Raw genomic sequence first — 20,772 nt, forward strand, 5'->3', positions numbered from 1 at the left:
ATTTGGACATCTCAATAAGCCAGGGGTGTCAAACTCCTGGCCCATGGGCTGGACACGTCATCCAGAAGCCACGCCCACCCCATTGCCAGCAATGGCAAAACTGTCCCGATACGTTGCACGACGTCACATGATGTTGCGAGTTTGACATGTCTGCAATAAACTATTTTCTCACAATATGAATATATTTAGCTTTTTTTCAGGGTTATGGGTCCTTACCATCTCTTCCTCAAGCATAGCCAGTGGGAAGAGGTTTTTTTGGACTGCCAGGTCTGAATTGTGAAATTCCAAACAATGTCTTGCTGGATAGAAACAGGGAGTTATAGATAACCCCAACTATTTGCTGCCATCTAATAATTTTTTAGATTTTTGCAGCCCTACTTTGTGATCAGATAAGATTCTACATAAGGCATCCAAATACATGACATACATATCCAAAACCAGCCAAATGCAAAGCGTAGATTATTGTCATATGAAGTGACTGCATATGACAATGCTGGATTTACAGACCATATTAATACAAACTGGTATTAATTTAAGTTTGATTTCCCATACTATATGAACCCAACTATATGATATATGAATGGACACCATGTGTGAAACCAGCCAATTTTAATTTATTCAATAGTTAAGCAGCTTAGGACTTTTGTCTAACATTTAGAAAGGTCTCTGAATCCTGGTCTTATGTCTCACTACACATTTTGGGCCTAATAAGCTAATATTGATGCATTCACATTTCTTTCAGGAATGCTTTGTACAAGCCAAATGAATTATCTTAAATTTTAAAACTTCATGCTCAGCAGAATTATTGTAGCTTGAATTTGAGTTCCTATCATGTGAACTTAATATTTCTATTACAAGAATCTTTCCTGTAATAGTTAGTATTACATCTGCAAATGTGTTTGGCAAACTTTCCCTACACAGAACAATCATTCTGAAATCAGACAGATATTAAACTGACAGAATCACTTTCCTAAAATTAAAGGTCCCATAAAATAAAAATCCCACAGGAACAGGTCCATTGTCTGTAATTGCAAATGCATTGCCCATATTTGTCATAAATGAATCCATGGCTTAATTTGTAAATAAATGTAGTCAGGTCTTTAGATGAACTCAAGTTAATGTGGAATGAACAGCCATCACAGGGAAGACATTTCAGTTGTATATCTAAGCTTTAGCCAAAATAAAAGTCCTAGCAGATTCATTTGATCTAATATTCTGTATTTCACAGTGGCCAATCAAATAGATTGAAGTTCACAAGAATGGAAAGGAGGAGAATGATGCTCTTTCAGTTATTCCATAAGTAGTTATATTTAAAACAAAGCTGCTTGTTGCTGCTTGCCATGTATGCAAGCTCCAAATTTCATTCCATTCAGGAAAAAATCAATATGGTCCAGCATCTTATTTTCTTTAATGGTCATTTCATTTTTCTGGAAAGTTCATACAAGCCAGTCCTTACAGATATCCCATATTACTGACTTCTTACCTATATCTTTTCTCCTTTTAAATTCATTTATATTCATGTTCATATCTTTCATAGCAACCAAGGCATCCTGAAGTGCTTTGTGGTCAGGGTGCGACCTGGGAGTTGCATTCAAGAGCTCACATAATAACAAAGGATACTTCATTACACGTTGTATTGGTTTGATCATCAGAGATCCCATTTCTAGTAGATTTGGTTTTCCCCTAGAATTTAAATTAAGCCATGTTAAGTACAAAAGAGAGTTCTTGCAAAATAGGGAAGAAGAAGAAAATTGTATTTCCTTGTAATAAGTTGCTTTCACAGCAACCACACACTAACCGTAATTCTTACTGTAATCCACTTAGTAGTGGGGAAATGTTAGCATGAATGTTTGATTGTTAATCTACAATTGTAGATACGCCTATTTCTGCAATTGCATTAGCATCTTTGTTGTTTAATATGCCAAATGATCAATATCTTCCATTGTTTTATGTCATGAATCTTAGCAGGAACAAAAATCTAATTCCCTTCTGTTGTAGTTCTGAGTCACCTACTTTTCAATGACTGTGCTGTCATAGCACACCAAACCACAAACTAAGTACCACAGTTTAGTTCAGTATAGTGTGCAAAGCCAGCTTTCTGGCTAATGGTAAAGATTTCCCTTCTCCAGTCATGTTTGACTCTAAAAGGCAGTGATCATCTCTGTTTCTTAGTGAAGGAAGCAGCGTTTTCCAAAGACACTTCGGTGGTCATGTACCTAGCATGACTATATGCTGAGATGCATGGAATGCTGTTATCTTCCCACCTAAGTGGTACCTATTTATCTACTCACATTTGCATACCTTCGTACTACTAGGTGGACAGAAGCTGGGGCAAATAACAGGAGCTCACCCCATTGGGCAGTGCTTGGGTCTCAAACCCAGGCTGTCAGCTTTCCAGCTGACAAGCTCAGATTCTTTAACCACGGAGCCAGCTTAAAGTGCAAGTCCACAGTATTTGCTTAATTCAATGAATGATAGTTATGTTAGCTGTGAATAAGCAGATTGCTTAAATACAGCTGCAAATGACAAGAGATTCATAAAAACATTACTTTTTGGAATGGTTTAACTGGTTTAAAAGGCTATTCCTGAGCTAATTTCAACCCTAGATTTAATAGCATTTGTGGTAATTATGCAGAGCTTAGGGAATGCTCCCATTACAGTGATCAGAGACTGCATTTTGCCAATCAGGGCATTTTACCATTTACTGTATACTACCACAAAACTTCATTGTATCACACTGGAAATAAAACTTCACTTGCAATTAATCTAATATAACTAGTACAATCAGATTTTGACCTTCTTTCTATTGGCAAAGTAAATTCATTTAACAGTTGCAGATATGTTTCTTTCATGACTTGGGAAGCCTTGCTTCTTTTCTTTCTATAAATCAGACTCTCATTATGTTACAAGAAATGGACAGGTTACTACACCTTTTGCAATCTGAGTTTTTCTCCTGTGGGAGTTTGATTACTGAACTCTATCCAGCAACCCAACATTAGGTTAGGTTGGGTTAGATTAGGTTAGATTAGATTAGATTAGATTAGATTAGATGAACTTGTTGCCCTTCCCTGTTGACTCAGTGACTTTACTTTTTAAAGTTGGAATTTTGCTATTATTTTTCCCAGGTACAAATCTTATCTTGGCAGGGTCATTTCCTAAATAATATGGCTGCAAACCATACTAGGAAACAACAAAATCTCAGATGTTAGTGGCAAGACGCTTCTATATTATCTCCAGGAAAACTACATGAACTGCAGTACATGTCTATGAAATCATCAGAATTCAAGCTCAACTTGAAGGAGACTTTTTGAGAACAAGCAAACAAACAAAATGACCCATGCTGCAGAATAAGGAAATTAATTTCTGCCATGAACTCAGTTGTTTGAACGGAGTTATTCAAGCTAGATTTGACAGCTTGGGGGAGCTCCTACTTCATAGTATACAGAACTCTGTTTCTCTGTTTAAACTAAAATGCAAAAGCTTTACACAGAAGGATTCTCATTTCTTTGTAGCTGTATATGTGTGTGCCTGCCTAAATGACTCTCAAAATTATTCATAGGATGTCATAGAGCTATTATTCTGCTAATCACCAACATACTGTCTTTGCTATGAGTTAAGGGCTCTGGGTAGAGCTTAGAGAAAAGGGTTATTGTGGAGCTGAAACATCTAGTAGACAGATGTGCAGAAATCCACATGCCAAAATGCTCATTAGGATTCCCAAAAAGAACAGAGCCTGTTATTGTGTCTGGATGCTTGGAGGTTGCACAAATCCCCTGTATCTAGTCCAAACAGCCCCATCCATATATTGTATTTTGAAAGCTAATGAATTACTGACCAATTTATAATCTGTGCAACTCACAGCTTTTGGTATACAGTACACTTTGACAATGATAAAGGCACATTGTTTTGCAGAAATTCAGCACAAGTAATTTAATGTACATCTACTATTGGTACACCTAGGCAAGAACTCCCTCTTTTGTCTTTGATGGTTTTTTTTATAAGCACAACCTTAACTACATTTGTTTGAGACAAGAGCTTTATTATGCCAGCTCAGGATCACAAAAATCTTTCCAATTAAAAAGATTTCATTGGCCAAGGAAGGGCAGGTCAGCTGTTGAAACTGTGGCTGTGTTTTGTTATAGGACAAGCATACCTGTATATATTATGGCAAGTCACAGACAAGTTCCATTGATGACCAGAGGTACTGCACCAGTAACGATTAGGTTGAACTGGGTAACATGAAAAGTGTTTCCTGATTTTTTTTCTTTAATTATATGGATGCTGTATTTAGAGTTCAAAACTATACACACCCAATCATTCAACAACCAACAAAAGGCTGACTTTACAGAAACTGTTAAGCCAGAACATGCTTTATTTATTTTTTTGGTTTTCGTTATGTTGTATGAAGCCAACAAATTGCACTTTATTAAATAAATCTTGTTTAAACCAGCATTGGATGTGGAGACCATGAGCAGAAGGCAACAAAATGACTGAGAAAGAGAGGAAGTCACTGGAAACGTAGCAGCTATTCCCCTACTATCTTTGACATCAGCACTCCTATCATCATCATCATTCCCCATCACTCTTATAGCAGCCAGGCTGGACTTATGAACAGGAGGAGAATGCGGACAGCAAGTCTTCACTACTCATTTGCTAAAGACCAGAAGGCGATTTTCTTTATCCTCAGGCTACTAATACCCTTAGAGGTAGAACTCCATGTAGAGCTCCGTGGATAGCATGGCCCTGTGAAGGAAGGATTTTGAGGGGGCATGAAGATGTGAGAAGGTAGGCTCTTTTGTATTTCCAGAGTATGAAAGTGAGCAAGTTGACTTCATCTAGGCCTTTCATATACTGTACGAATGTTGGATTAAGATTAGGTTCTGTTTCTGATCTCCTTCTTTCTTGTCTATCTTTTTGCTGAATAAGAGTTTGTTTGTTTGTTTTAAATTGCTTGATTATGGTCTATCAAGTCATGGTGGGTCAGTGGTCAGAATGCAGTACTGCAGGCTATTTCTGCTGACTGACGGCTGCCAGCAGTTTGGCAATTTGATTCTCAAAGTTCTCAGGTCTGTAAAGTGAGGACCCAGATTGTTGGGGGCAACTTACTGACTCTGTAAACCACTTAGAGAGGGCTGTAAAGCACCGTGAAGCGTTATATAAACCTACGTGCTATTGCTATTGCTATTCTTATCCCTCAAGGGACTACTCTATGTGATACTCCTCACCATATACGTAGATATTGTAGGTTTTCTGAATGAACTGCCCTTAACCTGCTCAATTTAATGTTTAGTTTAGTTTAATGAAAAGAGGGATCAGGGGTAACATGATAGCAGTGTCCCAATATCTCAAGGGCTGCCACAAACAAGAGGGAGTCAAGCTATTCTCCAAAGCACCTGAAGGCATAACAAGAAGCAATGGATGGAAACTAATCAAGAAGAGAACCAACCTAGAAATAAGGAGTAATTTCCTGACACTTAGAATACCGTAATTAATCAGTGGGACAGCTTGCTTTTAGAATTTGCTTCAGTGCTCCATCCCTGGAAGTTTTTAAGAAGTGATTGGACAACCATTTGTCTGAAATTGTATGGGGTCTCCTACTTGAGCAGGGGGTTGGACTAGAAGACTTCCAAGGTCCCTTCCAACTCTGTTATTCTATTATAACATTTTAAGTCTGCTGGCCATAATCTTCTTTCCTTGCTGGTGGCCATAATCTTCTTTCCTTTCCCCTTTACCACCATTACAGCCTTTTCCAGTGAGCTGGGTCTTTGTATAATGTGTCCAAAGTAGGATAATTTGACCTGTTCATTTGTGCCTCAGTGACAACTCTGAATTGATTTGTTTGACAATCCATCTGTTTGTTTTCTCAGCTGTCCATGGTTTTCTCAATATTTTTTTTTTACTTTATTGATTTCCAAAAAAAAATCAGAATATAATAATATATTCACAGATTTACATACATAACATCCAGATTCTGGATCTTATTATACATATAAATAGGTTTCACAACTAGCCACCGCAGATGCAGACCAGTGCTAGTGTAACTTTGGGAGAGTATTCTAAAGATAGTCCTCAATTTATGACAACTGTTAGGACTAAAATTTCTGTTGCTAAGCAAGGCAGTTGTTAACTGAATTGTGTCCAATTTTACAATCCTTTTTTTGCCAGAGTTAAGAGAATCACTGGAGCTTTTAAGTGAATCACATAATCATTAAATAAATCTGGCTTCCCTCATTGATTTTGCTTGTCAGAAATTGGCTGGAAAGGTTAGAATGGCAAACATATGACCCTAGGATGCTGTAACCATCGTAAAAACACACTATTGCCAAAAGTCTAAAATTTAATTATGTGACCATGGGGATGCTGTAATAGCCTTAGATGTGAGGCCTGGTTGGAAATCACTTTTCTTCAGTGACATAGTAACTTCCAAAGATTACTAAATGAATGACTGTAAGTCAAAGGCTTCCTGTACAATATATAAATTGCTCCTTTTGGGGAAATGTGCCTTCAATAACTCAGAACAAATGGAAAACTTCTGAAGTATGTGTGTTTTCCTTCACTGGACAGGGGCAAAAGAAAACCAGTTTTGGGACCAGCAACAGCAACTCTAAGAAACTACAAAATCTACAACATGAGGGGGGGATTTTTCTTTTTTAAAAAAGCATTTAATCCAACATGGGGAAATTAAGTCTTATTGTTTCATGTGCCCTACACTTTTCTATATTGTAAAACATTGACTATTTTGCATTGCTGAAATTATGCTTAACCAAAACATATTTTCTAAGAACCATACTGTATCTATTTTCAGTATAGATGACATTCCAGGATTAAAAATTTGACTTGCTTTATGTAATTCTTTGTTTTCTATTTTTTCAAAGATAGAAAAGTATCAAATTTAGATCAGGGAAACTAGATCTAATTTCCTTTCAACCGTGAAGCTTACCAGATGATTTTGAGCAAATTGGGCATTCTATATCCACCCAGCTGATCTCAAAGCTGAAGATAAAATAATAGAAATGGACATAAATGAGGAATTTGGATGAGAATGCCAAAACTGCAATACATCTAAATAAATGTATAACTTACCTTTCTTCATATATCTTTCTGCAAAAAAAGAAACACAAAATTATCAGCAGTCTCTTAAGAAAAGAGAATATTAGTAGGTTGATCAGGTATCTCTGATTTTTTTTGAGCCAGTGGGCATTAAGTATTTTGAGAACTGTCACAGGCATCTAATGAAATGGCTACCATAGAGAATCTAACTAATCACAACATATCAATTTTCAAGAACTGTTGAAATTATTTTCCATGACACACAAGGACATCTTTAGTCTCCCAGATGCATTCTGTCACCTCAGCTTACCTTTGTATTTTTTTCTTGGCAGATAAACACACATCCTAACAAAGCACAGGCTGGAGCCACCCACTGCTTTTATTGTTAAGATGAATAAAAGAATATATAAAAGAATAACAATAAAAGAATAAAGTATTCATTGTTAAAAATAAAACCTAGAGGATCCATGAGGAATCCAGAAGCCGCATTGTAGACCCTAAGTGCTTAAACCAAACTATATCTTGATTTAGTATTGCTACAATAAGGCAGTAACTTTTTCAATATTACATATCCCTTCTGACACAATGGGACTTTTGAATCTTCCCTTCAATTTTAGATTCATCACAGTTTGATATTATATTGTAATGTTTTGGGATAAAATAAGGACAGAGGTCTATTTGCCTGGACCTGAGAAAGGATGAGACATTTAACAAACAAATAAATAAATATTAATTCATAAATAACTTTCAAGTATTGCTTTGCTGAAGAACAACTGGAGTATTCGTTGTGCAATTTTCTAAATGTTTCACTGTATTGATTCTTCAATGAATTATTCCCTTCCAATCTACTTCATGAAGCAATACATTCCACTTGCTTCTAAGTCAAGCAAAGCACCTACCTCTGTGGCTTCACCTCACTGTCTTGTTTGAAAACCCTTCCAAAAATTCCAAAATCTGGAAAAGGCTGATGCCAATGTGCTTCCGTTCAATTGCTGGAATTCTCACAACCGCAGTAAATAGAACTGTGGTTTACTACTTAAACATATGAATTCTTGGGCCTTATTGCATGAATAATAAGAAAACCTATTCTTTTTCTTTTCTGTTTTATTTTTATTCATTTATTTTTTGTTTGTATTAGTTTTTTGTCCTTATAATAATTAAAAATAAAAAGTAATATTATATTTTTGCTAACACTTTTAATTCTTTGAAGCCATGCAAAAGGAGCCAAGAGCATTAGATAAATCTAATCAAGTAACTTCTTCAAAAAACAGTCCTTAAAGGGAAGACCCTTAATAAAGCAAACTGTTGAAAATATAATCCCCCCTCCAACTCTCACATAATTTACTCTCACATAAGCTTTGCAAATGCTTTTTTTTTAAAAAAAAATCTTACTTCAAGGATTGTAGACAATCTTTTATACATTCTTTCAATTCCTCATCCTTTTCATAGAATTCCAGAAGAAGGTGAGCATCATCATGATGGTAACAGTAGATTTTGTATGCTTCTTCTAGTACATCTTTAATCTGTAGAAACACCTGACCTGGGAAAGTGAAAAAACATACATATAAGCCAAAACAAAACCACTGTCACATGATACATGGTCTCCATTAAATCTGTAAAGAGATATATGGTCTCCTGTAAAAGTTGCAGGTCATTTATGATTGGTCTTGGAAATTCTGCTTTCTGCTTTCTGAGACACTATATTGATAAGAACTTGGCAAGGGGTTTCATCCAATCGGCAAGATCATGGATTGCAGCTCCAGTGCTCTTCAAGGAGAAGAAGGATGGCTCCCTACGCCTGTGTGTAGACTTTCGTGGCATTAATGGGGTTTGCGTCAAGAACATGTAACCCCTACCGTTGATGAAGGACTTATTGGCCCATCTGGCCAGCGACATCGCGGTGGGAGCAGTGTTACTCCAGAGGAACAGCCAAGGGACGTTACAGCCCTGTGCCTATACCTCCCGTAAGCTAACAGATATAGAATGAGCATGGGCAATATGGGAGAAGGAGGCATTCGCTGTACAGTGGGCATTGGCGATGTGGTGACATTACCTGGAGGGCGCAAAGGAACCATTCGAGGTGTGGACGGATCACAAGAATCTGGAGGCTTTGCAGACATCACGGTGCCTGTCCCCAAAACACATACGGTGGGCACAATACTTTCAGTGCTTCCACTTTCGGTTACTGTATGTACCAGGGGGGAAAAACTTTCTGGCAGATGCACTGTCATGCATGCACCAATATAAGAGCAAGCGGGAGGAGGTAGTACACGCCATTATGCCTCCCTTCAGGCAAGCGGTGGCGCAAATGGTTGCACACCATCCGGCCAGCAACCTGGTCCAGGAACTGCAGACGCCACGCAGGATGATCCCTGGCTGAGGGACCACCAAGCCCTGCTAACAAAAAGGGATGGACTGGCATGGAAGGGTGATAAGTTATATGTCCCACAGGCGATGAGGATAAGGGCATTGCAAAAATGCCATGATGTAAATCAGGCAGGACACTTTGGGTTACTCAAGACCCTGCACCTAGTGAGACGCCAATTCTGGTGGCCCCAGATGAAGACGGATATTGAAGCCTACATACGGGGCTGCCCTGTGTGTGCCACTGCAAAGCCTCATACCGGGAGGCCACCAGGGCTGCTGCAGAAAGTGACGGATCCAACCCAACCATGGGAGGAGATAGCGATGGACTTTGTCATGGAACTGCCAGAGAACCATGGTTATATGGTGATCTGGACGGTAGTCGACCTTTTCTCCAAACAGGCCCATTTTGTACCATGTAAGGGGTTACCGTCTGCACGGAAACTCACTAAAGTGTTCATCATGCAGGTATACCGCCTGCACGGGGTACCCCAGCGGATAATCTCGGATCAGGGGGTGCAATTTACAGCCCACGTCTGGCGTGAGTTCATCCGTTCCATCGGGTCATCTCAGGGACTCAGCTCGGCATACCACCCGAGTACCAACGGGGCAGCAGAATGGGCCAATGTGATGGTGGAGCGATATCTACGGTGCTACGTCTCCTATCAGCAGAACGACTGGGCTGACATGTTACCATTCGCAGAAGTGGCATACAATAATGCAGTGCATAGCAGTACTGGTTTTATCCCCTTCTGGGTGGTACATGGTCTGGACTTCGTCCCAATCCCCGAGTGTTCGCAGCAGGATCCCTCCCCCTGTCAACCCCAAGACTGGATAGCCCACATTAGGGGTTTGGGGAGACGTGAAGAGGGCCTTAGTACAAGCGGAGGAGGCCGCAAAGGTGCAGGCAGACAAGAAAAGGACAGCCCAAAAGCCTTTTCGGGTGGGGGACATGGTATATTTATCAACCAAGTACCTCCGCTTGAGGGTGCCATGCAAAAAGCTGGGACCAAAATACTTAGGGCCATTCCGGATCACAAAGAACATCAACCCAGTAGCCGTTTGGCTACAGCTACCCAGGTTCCTGGAGAAGATACATCCGGTCTTCCATTGCAGCCTACTGAAATCGGTAGAGGGGATCCCCTTGAGGCCTGTAACAAAAGCCCTGGGGCCCGTTACGGGGGACCATTATGAGGTGCAGGAGATACTGGACTCCTGGCTCCGGCAAGGCCAGCTGCAGTACCTGGTGCGGTGGAAGGGATACCCTATCACAGAGGCCTCATGGGTGGGGGAAGCAGACATTCAGGCTCCTCGACTGGTGAAGAGGTTCCACCGACAGCATCCCAGTAAGCCGGGAGGGGGGGGTTAGCTTAACTATCTGCCACAGTGGGTGATTAATCATATGTGTCTCCTTATTTTCCAGGTGGAGCCCTGGTAGAGGGGCCTCCTGTCAAGCCCTGTGGACTTGCCATTTCAGGGAAGGGAAAGGGAGGGAATTCCCCTTTGCCTGAGGAATCCCTCTGCCTGACCTCCAAGCAGCTGAGGCTCCTGGCTGCATGCTGGACTGCTGGAGACAACGCTGGAGGGAGGAGGCAGAGGCCAGCTATGCCGGTTTTAGGGACGGACGCCGGATGCTGGATCAGTACTAGTCACTAGCACTGATGATTTTACCTAGTTTGGGTAATGAAACATCTGCAAGAAAACAACCAAGCTCAGAGACCCCTTCATGTCAACCCTGAGCTACAAATATTTTCCTTTATTGGTATAATACCTTGAAAAGATCTGAGCTTTTTCACACCTGCTAAAATTCGTATTTTAAAGCAGGGGTGTCAAACTCGCAACGTCACGTGACGTGTCGCGACGTATTGCAACTTTTTCTCCATTGCTGGCAATGGGTAGGGTGTGGTTTTAGCATGAAGCATCCGTTCCTTGGGCCAGCAGTTAGACACCCCTGTTTTAAAGGATCAGTATTGCCAATAGAACACAAAGTATTAATCAGCTTGCTTTTGTTCCTTTACATTGTTTTTGCAGCATACTGTATAAATAAATAAATAATAACTCATCTCCATCATGATTATTGTCATTTAACCGAATTTTAAAATGATTGTATGCTTTTGGCTGGATGGGGGGTGGAGCTAAGGGGATTGCCTGTATATAAGGCAGTGGGAGCAAGTCACTCGCAGTGCTGACTTTATTTGCTGTTTAGTTGCTGTTAATTGCTGTTATTTGCTGTTAATTGCCGTCAATAAACACTGGTCAGAATGTTCCTGCCTAGCCAGCTACCTTGTTGACCATCATTTATTATTTGTGGAACCAGGGCTGGTAAGGACTGTGAGTTGGAATTCCTGCTTATGAGTTGGAATCTCAGTTGGCTTTCTCAGTGGTAGTGCTGCAATTACTGAATATTGCTCTAAATGACATCCATTAATGCAGGGGTGTCAAACTGCCGGCCCATGGGCTGGAGCATCACAGAGAAACCACGCCCATCCCATTTTCGGCAATGGGAAAAAGTTCCGATACGTCGCGTGATGTCACGTGACGTCGCGAGTTTGACATGCCTGCATTAAGGTCTCTATTTTAAGAGAACCTATTAAGAATTATTTTTTAATTTCCTGCATTAGGAATCTTTCCTTGTCATTCTCAGTTAAGTCAGGATGTGCAAACCAATCTTTATTTATATTCTTGGCTTGAAAATAAAGTACAGCACTGTTTGGCTCCTTGATTTATAAAAAGGTAAAGGTTCCCCCGCACATGCGTGCTAGTCGTTTCCAACTCTAGGGGCCAGTGCTCATCTCCATTTCAAAGCCGAAGAGCCAGCGCTTGTCCAAGGATGTCTCCGTGTTCATGTGGTCGGCATGACTACAGTAGATGCCAAAGGCGCATGGAACGCTGTTACCTTCCCACCGTAGTGGTCCCTATTTTTCTACTTGCATTTTTACGTGCTTTCGAACTGCTAGGTTGGCAGAAGCTGGGACAAGTAACAGGCGCTCACTCTGTTATGCGGCACTCAGGATTCGGCCCGCCAAACTGCCGACCTTCTGATCGACAAGCTCAGCGTCCTAACCCACTGAGCCACCGCGTCCCTTGATTTATAGTGGGCACTAAATTAAGTCATTCCGGATTTGTTCAATAGTCACAATAATGGTAGAGGCCCAATGATAATCAGCTTCAGAGCACACAGCTTGGTTTTGAAACACAAAGCTGTTATGAAAAGAAGCACTAAACAAAGAAAAGCACACATCAAAAAGGAAGTCAGTCTCTGAGTTCTTGAAAGCAACTGAAAGAAACTTCCTTAAAGAATCTACTTCTCATTAAGAGTATGATGCAGGTAGAGAAATGTGAAAGCATAAACATGGTTTCATTTAATACTTCAGCTGCAAAAAATATATCTGTAAAAAGCAGCACCTCTGTGCAATGTATTTATTTCATCTCCTATCTAATTTGGGGACAAAACAATTCAGTCTTTGATTTTTTTCCTTTGTGTCTAGTAACCAAGATAAATGCCAAACACAGAAAGGTGAACTGGACTGACAAGAGGCTAAATGCACAGCTTTCATGACAGATAAAGTGTACATGGATATGATTAAATGGAGCCATATCCTTTTGACTGCATGCATAAGAAAAGGAAATCTTCTCTTCCCCTTTAATAATGCTACTAAGAATACGAATCAGCAACCTACCAAAGGCCTTCAATCAGACTGTCCTTGAATGCTGCAGAAGGCTGTCTCAAAAAAGCCATTCAACTTATAACTAGCTATAATGAAACATGATTATTTTTCTACCTTGTTGCCTCTAAAACAGGAATCACATAGCTAGTCTTACAGTCAACAATAATATTAATGTTTCTTCTGAGATTAACTATTCATTGGCTGGTTTCATTAATCTCTTTAAGTCATGAAGCACTTGACTTCCTTTTGTTTTAGTGTTCGGTGTCATTTGTGCTAAATCCTAACTTTAGGGTGTTGTTTAAACCCAGCCAATATCTCAGTCAACAAATCATGATTTGTTATGTCTTTTTTGTTTTAAAAAAATAAAGACAAAACCAAACATTATATAATGTAAACCCAAAATAGTCAGAAAGCTACAGGTTACATGAAGCAGCTGTGGACATGTTGATGCTTTTCCACAATAGAAAATGCTCCAAAGTAAATGTTGCTATCTTCAGATCTCTAATTATAATCTGGATGTCAAATTTGAACCAGATCTTCACCCTGTGTTTGTGTGTGTGTGTTTGTGTCTGTGTGTGTGTGTCTGTGTGTGCATGTGCATGCATGTTCATGGAGGTTAAACACTTATTCAATCTTGGCTAAATCTTCAGCTTTGCTTTTGATTAGAATTTGGATGGCTGATCATCTGAAATCTAAGAACTGTAGGCTAGATTGAGAAGTTGAAAAAACATTGGAGGAGGACAATGACAAATCATTACTCATAGCAAGAAAACTGCTTGAATGTGTTCTAGTTATAGGTTTGTCCATCCCTGCTGATTTAACATATTATATACAGAATATTGAATTTTATCAGCATAAATTAGGAGCAACTAAAAGATCAAAAAGTTATCTAGCTAGAATGCTAGATATTATAGATATTATAATTCAGAAACATATTGAAGGTCAGTTATGTTTGCTTTATATGACATCAAATAAAGCACAATTTGGGAAACTTTTAAAATCCTTGTTTTAATCTATGTGAAGATGTTCCTTCTATGCAGCTTTGTCCTTTTTTTTTCTAGGCAGACCCAGTGTGATATAATAACTGAGGTGTTGGACTGGACCTGCAGACACCCAACTTCAAGTCCAGTCTTAGCATATGGAAACACGCTGTTGTTATGAAAGTAAAATAAAAATACCCATATACTGTAAGCTGCCTTGAGCTCCTGGATGAAAACCAGAATAGGTATAGGTTCCCCCGCACATGCGTGCTAGTCATTTCCAACTCTAGGGGCTGGTGCTCATCTCCGTTTCAAAGCCGAAGAGCCAGCACTTGTCCGAGGACGACTCCGTGGTCATGTGTCCAGCATGACTAGACACCAAAGGCGCACGGAACGCTGTTACCTTCCCACCGTAGTGGTCCCTATTTTTCTACTTGCATTTTTACGTGCTTTCGAACTGCTAGGTTGGCAGAAGCTGGGATGAGTAACAGGCGCTCACTCTGTTACGCGGTGCTCGGGATTCGACCTGCCAAACTGCCGACCATCTGATCAACAAGCTCAGCGTCCTAACCCACTGAGCCACCGCGTCCCTGGAGAAAACCAGAATATATTCTAATAAATATACAGGGTTAGAGGAGGTTTAGAGTGTAAGACAACTAATCTCTGACTGGTTCATTTGAAAAGGGTTAAATAATACAGTCCACTCACCTGTATCATGGAAACTCCTAGAGCCAGTCAATTGATCTGTTTGCATATCCTCTAATTAAAAGAGCTACAAAGCAACCCTCTCCATTACAGAAAACACTTGAAAGCCAAGTAATGTGAAACACAGGTCTCTACAGCCACATCCAGGGCAGGAGGTCAAAAAAAGGAAGATGGCAGTTTAGTAGGACAAAATACATCCATTTGTTCAGACCCACATAAATGTTCTGTTATGTCTTGCCTTTTTAGACCCCCCACCACCACAAGTGGATCTCTCTGCTCTCAAACATTGATTGGCAAACAGGCCTACTGTTTCCAGCCTGACAAATCAGGAAGGGCCTAGTAATGACAAAGCCTTGTTAGAGCTATCCTGATGCATGGGACCTTCCTACGTCCTGGGGTCAGGGCTCTTCAATCTCCAAAATAAAAGATATATGACCCAGTTAGTACAATTATATGCTGCTGCAAGCATCAGTAAGAAACTCTGACAGGAACGGTTGCCACCTAGATTAAGCTAGTTGAGTATGATGTTGCAAGTTGTTTTTTTTAATCCCATTTATATCCCGCCCTACTGAAGCAGTAAGCGTGAGCTTAAATGGACTCCAGAAGATGGTAGAGGACAGGAAAGCCTGGAGGAACGTTGTCCATAGGGTCGCGATGGGTCGGACACGACTTCGCAACTAACAACAACATATCCCGCCCTTCTCTGAAGACTCAGGGCGGCTTACAATTTTAAAGCACAAATTAATGTGCTTAGCAATAGCCTTCATTCTATGTATATGCCTGCTTATTCGGGCTTTCGCGCCCCCCCCCCAGCGGCATTATTACAAAGTCAGCTTATTGCCCCCAACAATCTGGGTCCTCATTTTACCTACCTCGGAACGATGGAAGGCTGAGTCAACCTTGAGCCTGGTGGGATGCGAACCTGCACTAATTACAGGCAGCTGGTGTTACTTAAGGAGGCATTAGCCCACTGCTCCACCAAGGCTCTTGGTGATTATGGGCCTGAGTCTCTATCTTTCATTTGCATACTACAGTATTTGGAATGGTAGTTTGGAGAAATAAGCAGGTAAGGTTGACTCTGGCTGAGCAACAGGCAATTTATTGCAGCATTATTATTATTACAACAACTGTTGTTGTTATTGCTCCAGGTAGCCCTGTAGAGTTCAGGAAGACAACATACCAATTCCTTGTATGGCTGGTTCCACATCTGATGTTGCTTCTTCCAACAATGACAACAGTTTTGATGATATTTCATGGACCAATTCAATGTTGCTAAATAAGCTATCCACATCAAGTCGAGCAATCTAATGAAACCAAAACAAAGGGCAAAAACTGAAAAAATGGGATGCTACTGTTGTCAAGCTACTCTTTTGCTCAGAAACACACACTACATATTCACTTTTCAATGGGTTTTCTTAGGATCAGACAAAAGGGAGGTTCAAATAAAAGAACAATTGGAATAAAAAAAACCCAAAACTGAATTTGAAATAGTCATATACAGATGATGACCATATAATAAGCCAAAATTTATACCTTGCTACTAAGATTTTTAACTAACAGGTTAAAGGCTATATGATGAAATGGATTACAATTTTTGTTACAATAAAAACAATTTTATTTATTTATTTACATAATATAAGAAATATATAAAGCAAATATAAATACAAACATTTTCAGCTGATGTATCTTCATGACAGAATATGTATAGATCAGTCTTCATTCATTTTTTTAAGCAGTGAAGTCAAAATCTGTCTGGAAGATTATAGAGGCTGAAGGGCAATGCAACTAAGAAACACAAGGTTGCGGAATGGCAACTATTCTCCCTCTTCCTCACAGCAAAGAAAGTAAGTTTTCCTATCTTTTGTGTGTTTCTCCAACAAAAATGTGATAAAACTAAAGATAATATAAATAATTTGGATTATCTGCTTGATTATTAATCCCTAATGGTCTATACTTTTAAACATAGAAAAGATACACACACACATACACATACACATACACATACACACACACACACACACACACACACACACACACACACACATATATATATATATATATATATATATATATATATACACACACACACACACACACACACACACACACACACACACACACATACATACATACATACATATGTTAAATGTTTGTTAAGTATTTAGATTACCTTGCTAGGCCCCAAACATGGGACAAATCTTATTTCCTGTTTCAGCCTAACCCAAGGTCATCCACAGCTCATATTTGTGTAATTTTTTTTTGGAATTGCTAACAAAGAATTAAAGGGAGACTGATATGCATTTCAAACTTATTTGTTCTCATCAGATGAGAACATACATATATACATATATATATGCACATATATACACATATATACATATATACACACACATATATATATACATATATACATATACATATATACATACATACATATATATAAATAGTTAACAAGCATTTACATATGTGTGTGTGTGTGTGTGTGTGTGTGTGTGTGTGTATGACTGCCTGTTTTGCTTCAAAAACAAAACTCTGAATGTGTATGTGGTAGCCAGACATTTCTGAAGTGCCAGCTGAACAACAAACTGACAGAATAAAACCTGCATGAAAAGATATAATTGTAATCAGCACTTCCATTAGCATCACTGTCTCAGATGCACTACCCTGCAGTCTGGGTCTGCAAAGCTAATTACTGTAAATTATTATTAACTATTTGCATGTGCAAATACAGTCTCTATGTCTCTCTGGCTTTATTTATTAAATTTCTAGGCTGCCCACCTCAGCTAAATGACTCTGGGTGGTTTACAACAACATAATAAAATAATATCAAACCAGAACAAAGCACAGATAAAAAGTTAAAACGTATAAGCTTGAAGTGAAAGTCAAAGGTGAAAATTCAGAAGGCTAAAAAGTTAGCAAGAGTGGGAATGCCCTCAAGCCACCAGCTGTCCCCAGGGCTGCATCACACTTCAGAAGATTGGGGGCTCACCTCTGAGGGTAAAATTTCTGAAGAACAGGGATAACAGCAGGGAAGGCCCCTCCTCCTGGTTCAGCTGGTTCTGCCAGTTGAAATTCCTTGACAAATGGGATATGAAACATGACGCCCCTGCTTGACTGGGTGGGATGGGTTGATGTAGTTGGGGTGATATGTTCCCCAGGTAACCTGGTCCCTTGCCTTGAAGGGCTTTAAAGGTGATGACCAACACATTGAATTGGACTCGAAAGCAAACTGGCACCTAGTACAACTCATGTAGTAGAGATGTTACATGCGCACATGCATTTTGATGACACACCACTGATTAACTGAATGTTGGCTTCCTCGATTCAGTTTCCTGGGTGCACAAAACTGACTGAACATAAATTTATCACTAATTTCACACATCACATTAAGTGATGCTTCATTTATCTTGTGAACACAACTAGTTTCTCTTTCTTCTGGACCTGCCAGCCAAAGTTCTTTGGCTGACACGATCCAAAGTGGGCCCTTTTCACTGAAATGAATGAGACAAATTATGAGGTAAGGCAGTTCCTCAGATATCCTGGACCCCTGCCATAAAGGGCTTTAAAGATAATGACCAACACTTTGAAATGAACCTGGAAGTAAACTAGCAATTGCATCCAGCTTCTTTGCTTTTCTCAGATAAAGTGAGAAAAAGAGCAAAAGGGCAGGGAGGGAGGGAAGGAGGGAGGGAGGGAGGAAAGAAGGAAGGAAGGAAGGAAGGAAGGAAGGAAGGAAGGAAGGAAGGAAGGAAGGAAGGAAGGACTAAAACTTTCTTACCTGCCTTTTTTTCAAGGGCTCAACCACTATTCTGATACAGAGTTCCAGATCACTAAGATAATCTCTTTCTGTTTGGAGTATTTCTGCAATTATCTTTTGCCTTCTGGCCATCATTCGCTTAATTAGTTGTTCTTCAGTTTCCAAGGGTAAACCAACTGGTCCTACAGATCCTGCATGGGGTGCCATCTTTTCTGTAAACAAACAAACACACCTTTGTTTAAAAAACAGGTCAACAACTTGTTTAGGACTAAATGACCCACAAAAATGAACAGCGGCACATGGGAACAGCACACAAATCCAGAAGTTTGCAGCGGATATTCTATCAATGTTCATGAACATGATCTAGTGGCTTACTCCATGCCCAGCTTGGATATAGCACACTGTGCAAACATGTTTATTGTCTTAGTTTATAAGCAGCACTAAGCCACACTCTGGTTTTCTTTGATTAGGATCATCAGGTGAAGCTTCTACAACTTGCAGACTGTGAATTATGCCATAGCATAATATGCCATGAGATTCTAACTACTCGGGCATTATTCCATAAAATATGGTTAATGAAAACATGGTTTGGCTGTATATATTTAATAGGAACTTTCATAGGAACAAAACAGATGTTTCTGAATTCAAAGATAAGTACAGGTAGTCCTCATTTAGTGGCTGCCTCATTTAGTGATTCTTTGCAGTTGTAACAATGATGGAAAAAGTAACTTTATGACCAATCATCACATTTACAACTCTCACAGATCTGCAAAGGAAAGCTGAAGTAAGATCACAAGGACAGTTGCTGTTTCACTTAATGCCCGCTTTACTTAACAACCAAGTAATCAGTCCCTATTGTGAATGTTAAATGAGGACTAGCTGGATTTCTGATTTCTCAACTGTATTTTAAAGATACAGAATTCAGATATAATTCTGGCTTAGTAGCTATCACATAGTTCCTAGTTATCTGACTCTGTTCTGAATAAAATGCTGAAATTTATGCCATCTGAGAAAGTTTCCCGTTAGTATCAGGTTTCCCATGTATTTCAGGCAAAGAAACATTATAGTCTCTATAACCTTGCACAAACCGCTAGAGAATTTGACACTGCTCAACTATTATCAAGTCTATCAACTGATACCTATTTATGTAATCCAAAACCCGTTTTGTTTTTTGTTTAACCATGTATTGCAAGTAGTTATGAAAAAGGCACATAACTTTTACAGGAAATATCTGATTTCCATTCCTTGACTTTAGATTCTTTTTAAATGATTGAATGAATGTTTTCTGGAACATTCAAAAAATTCGGTAAAAAAGTATCAAAGATGAAATAATATCCTTTTTGTGAATGCTTCTGATGGACTCCGATGGGTAATGTCCCTCCTACCTGGGTTGTGAATTCTGTGAATCATTAACTGAAATTATACCTGGATCTCCATACTGTTAAGTGCAAATCTTTTTCTATATACTATATTTGCCAACAATAACCATTTCTAACCTTCAAATAACTATAAGTTGGATAGAAGGATAGTTAAAAGACCATCTAATCCAGGGGTGTCAAACTTGTAATGTCATGTGATGTGTCGTGTGATATCGTGACTTTTTTTCCATTGTCAGCAATGGGGTGGGTGCAGTTTCACCATGACGCATCCGGCCCGCGGGCTGGCAATTTGACACTCCTGATCTAATCCAAGAGGAGGCATTTCAGTTAGCCTCTGTAGCATTCAATTGCTACTAATGGAATAACCTTAAGCTAATATTCATTTCTTAACAGTATCCCAACATAGTCATGAAAGGCAGGGATATTTTTTGATACTGGCTCCTTGGTTCATCTACTCTACTATAGAAGCTATTCAATATATTGCAGACAGGAATGGTCCAACTCCTAATAGAAGACTGTATTTACAGCTTGCAGGGGTGTCTTCAGGCTATGTTCAAAAACATCAAGATTGCAGCCGTGATAGTGCAACCAAAGCTCCAGCCTCACATAAAAAAACAGGTAGAAGTTTGATTGCACTTGTTGCCTTCTTGACTTTTTTTACTACATTCTTTTTATTATTATTATTATTATTATTATTATTATTATTATTATTATTATTATTATTATTATTATTATTATTTTTAATCCCATTTATATCCCGCCCTTCTCCGAAGACTCAGGGCGGCTTACAATTAAAGCACAAACCAATGTGCTTAGCAATAGCCTTCATTCTATGTATATGCCTGCTTATTAGGGCTTTCGCCCCCCCC

The 20,772-nt window shown here is 39.4% G+C and overlaps 1 protein-coding gene across 1 annotated transcript in view; it reads right to left on the reverse strand.

The window, feature by feature from the left end:
• The window catches only part of ARHGEF38 (Rho guanine nucleotide exchange factor 38), a 51,842-nt gene that overhangs the window by 20,850 nt on the left and 10,220 nt on the right, over positions 1 to 20,772 (reverse strand). Inside the window, exons 2-6 of the mRNA XM_083367092.1 lie at positions 18,546 to 18,736; positions 15,948 to 16,071; positions 8,443 to 8,590; positions 7,084 to 7,101; positions 1,484 to 1,683 (exon numbers count right to left, since the gene is read on the reverse strand). Of these exons, the coding sequence (XP_083223218.1) occupies positions 1,484 to 1,683; positions 7,084 to 7,101; positions 8,443 to 8,590; positions 15,948 to 16,071; positions 18,546 to 18,736 (681 nt within the window). The remainder of the gene's footprint in view (positions 1 to 1,483; positions 1,684 to 7,083; positions 7,102 to 8,442; positions 8,591 to 15,947; positions 16,072 to 18,545; positions 18,737 to 20,772) is intronic.

Source organism: Vipera ursinii, assembly GCF_947247035.1.
Source record: "Vipera ursinii genome assembly, chromosome: 7".
NCBI lineage: Eukaryota > Metazoa > Chordata > Lepidosauria > Squamata > Viperidae > Vipera > Vipera ursinii.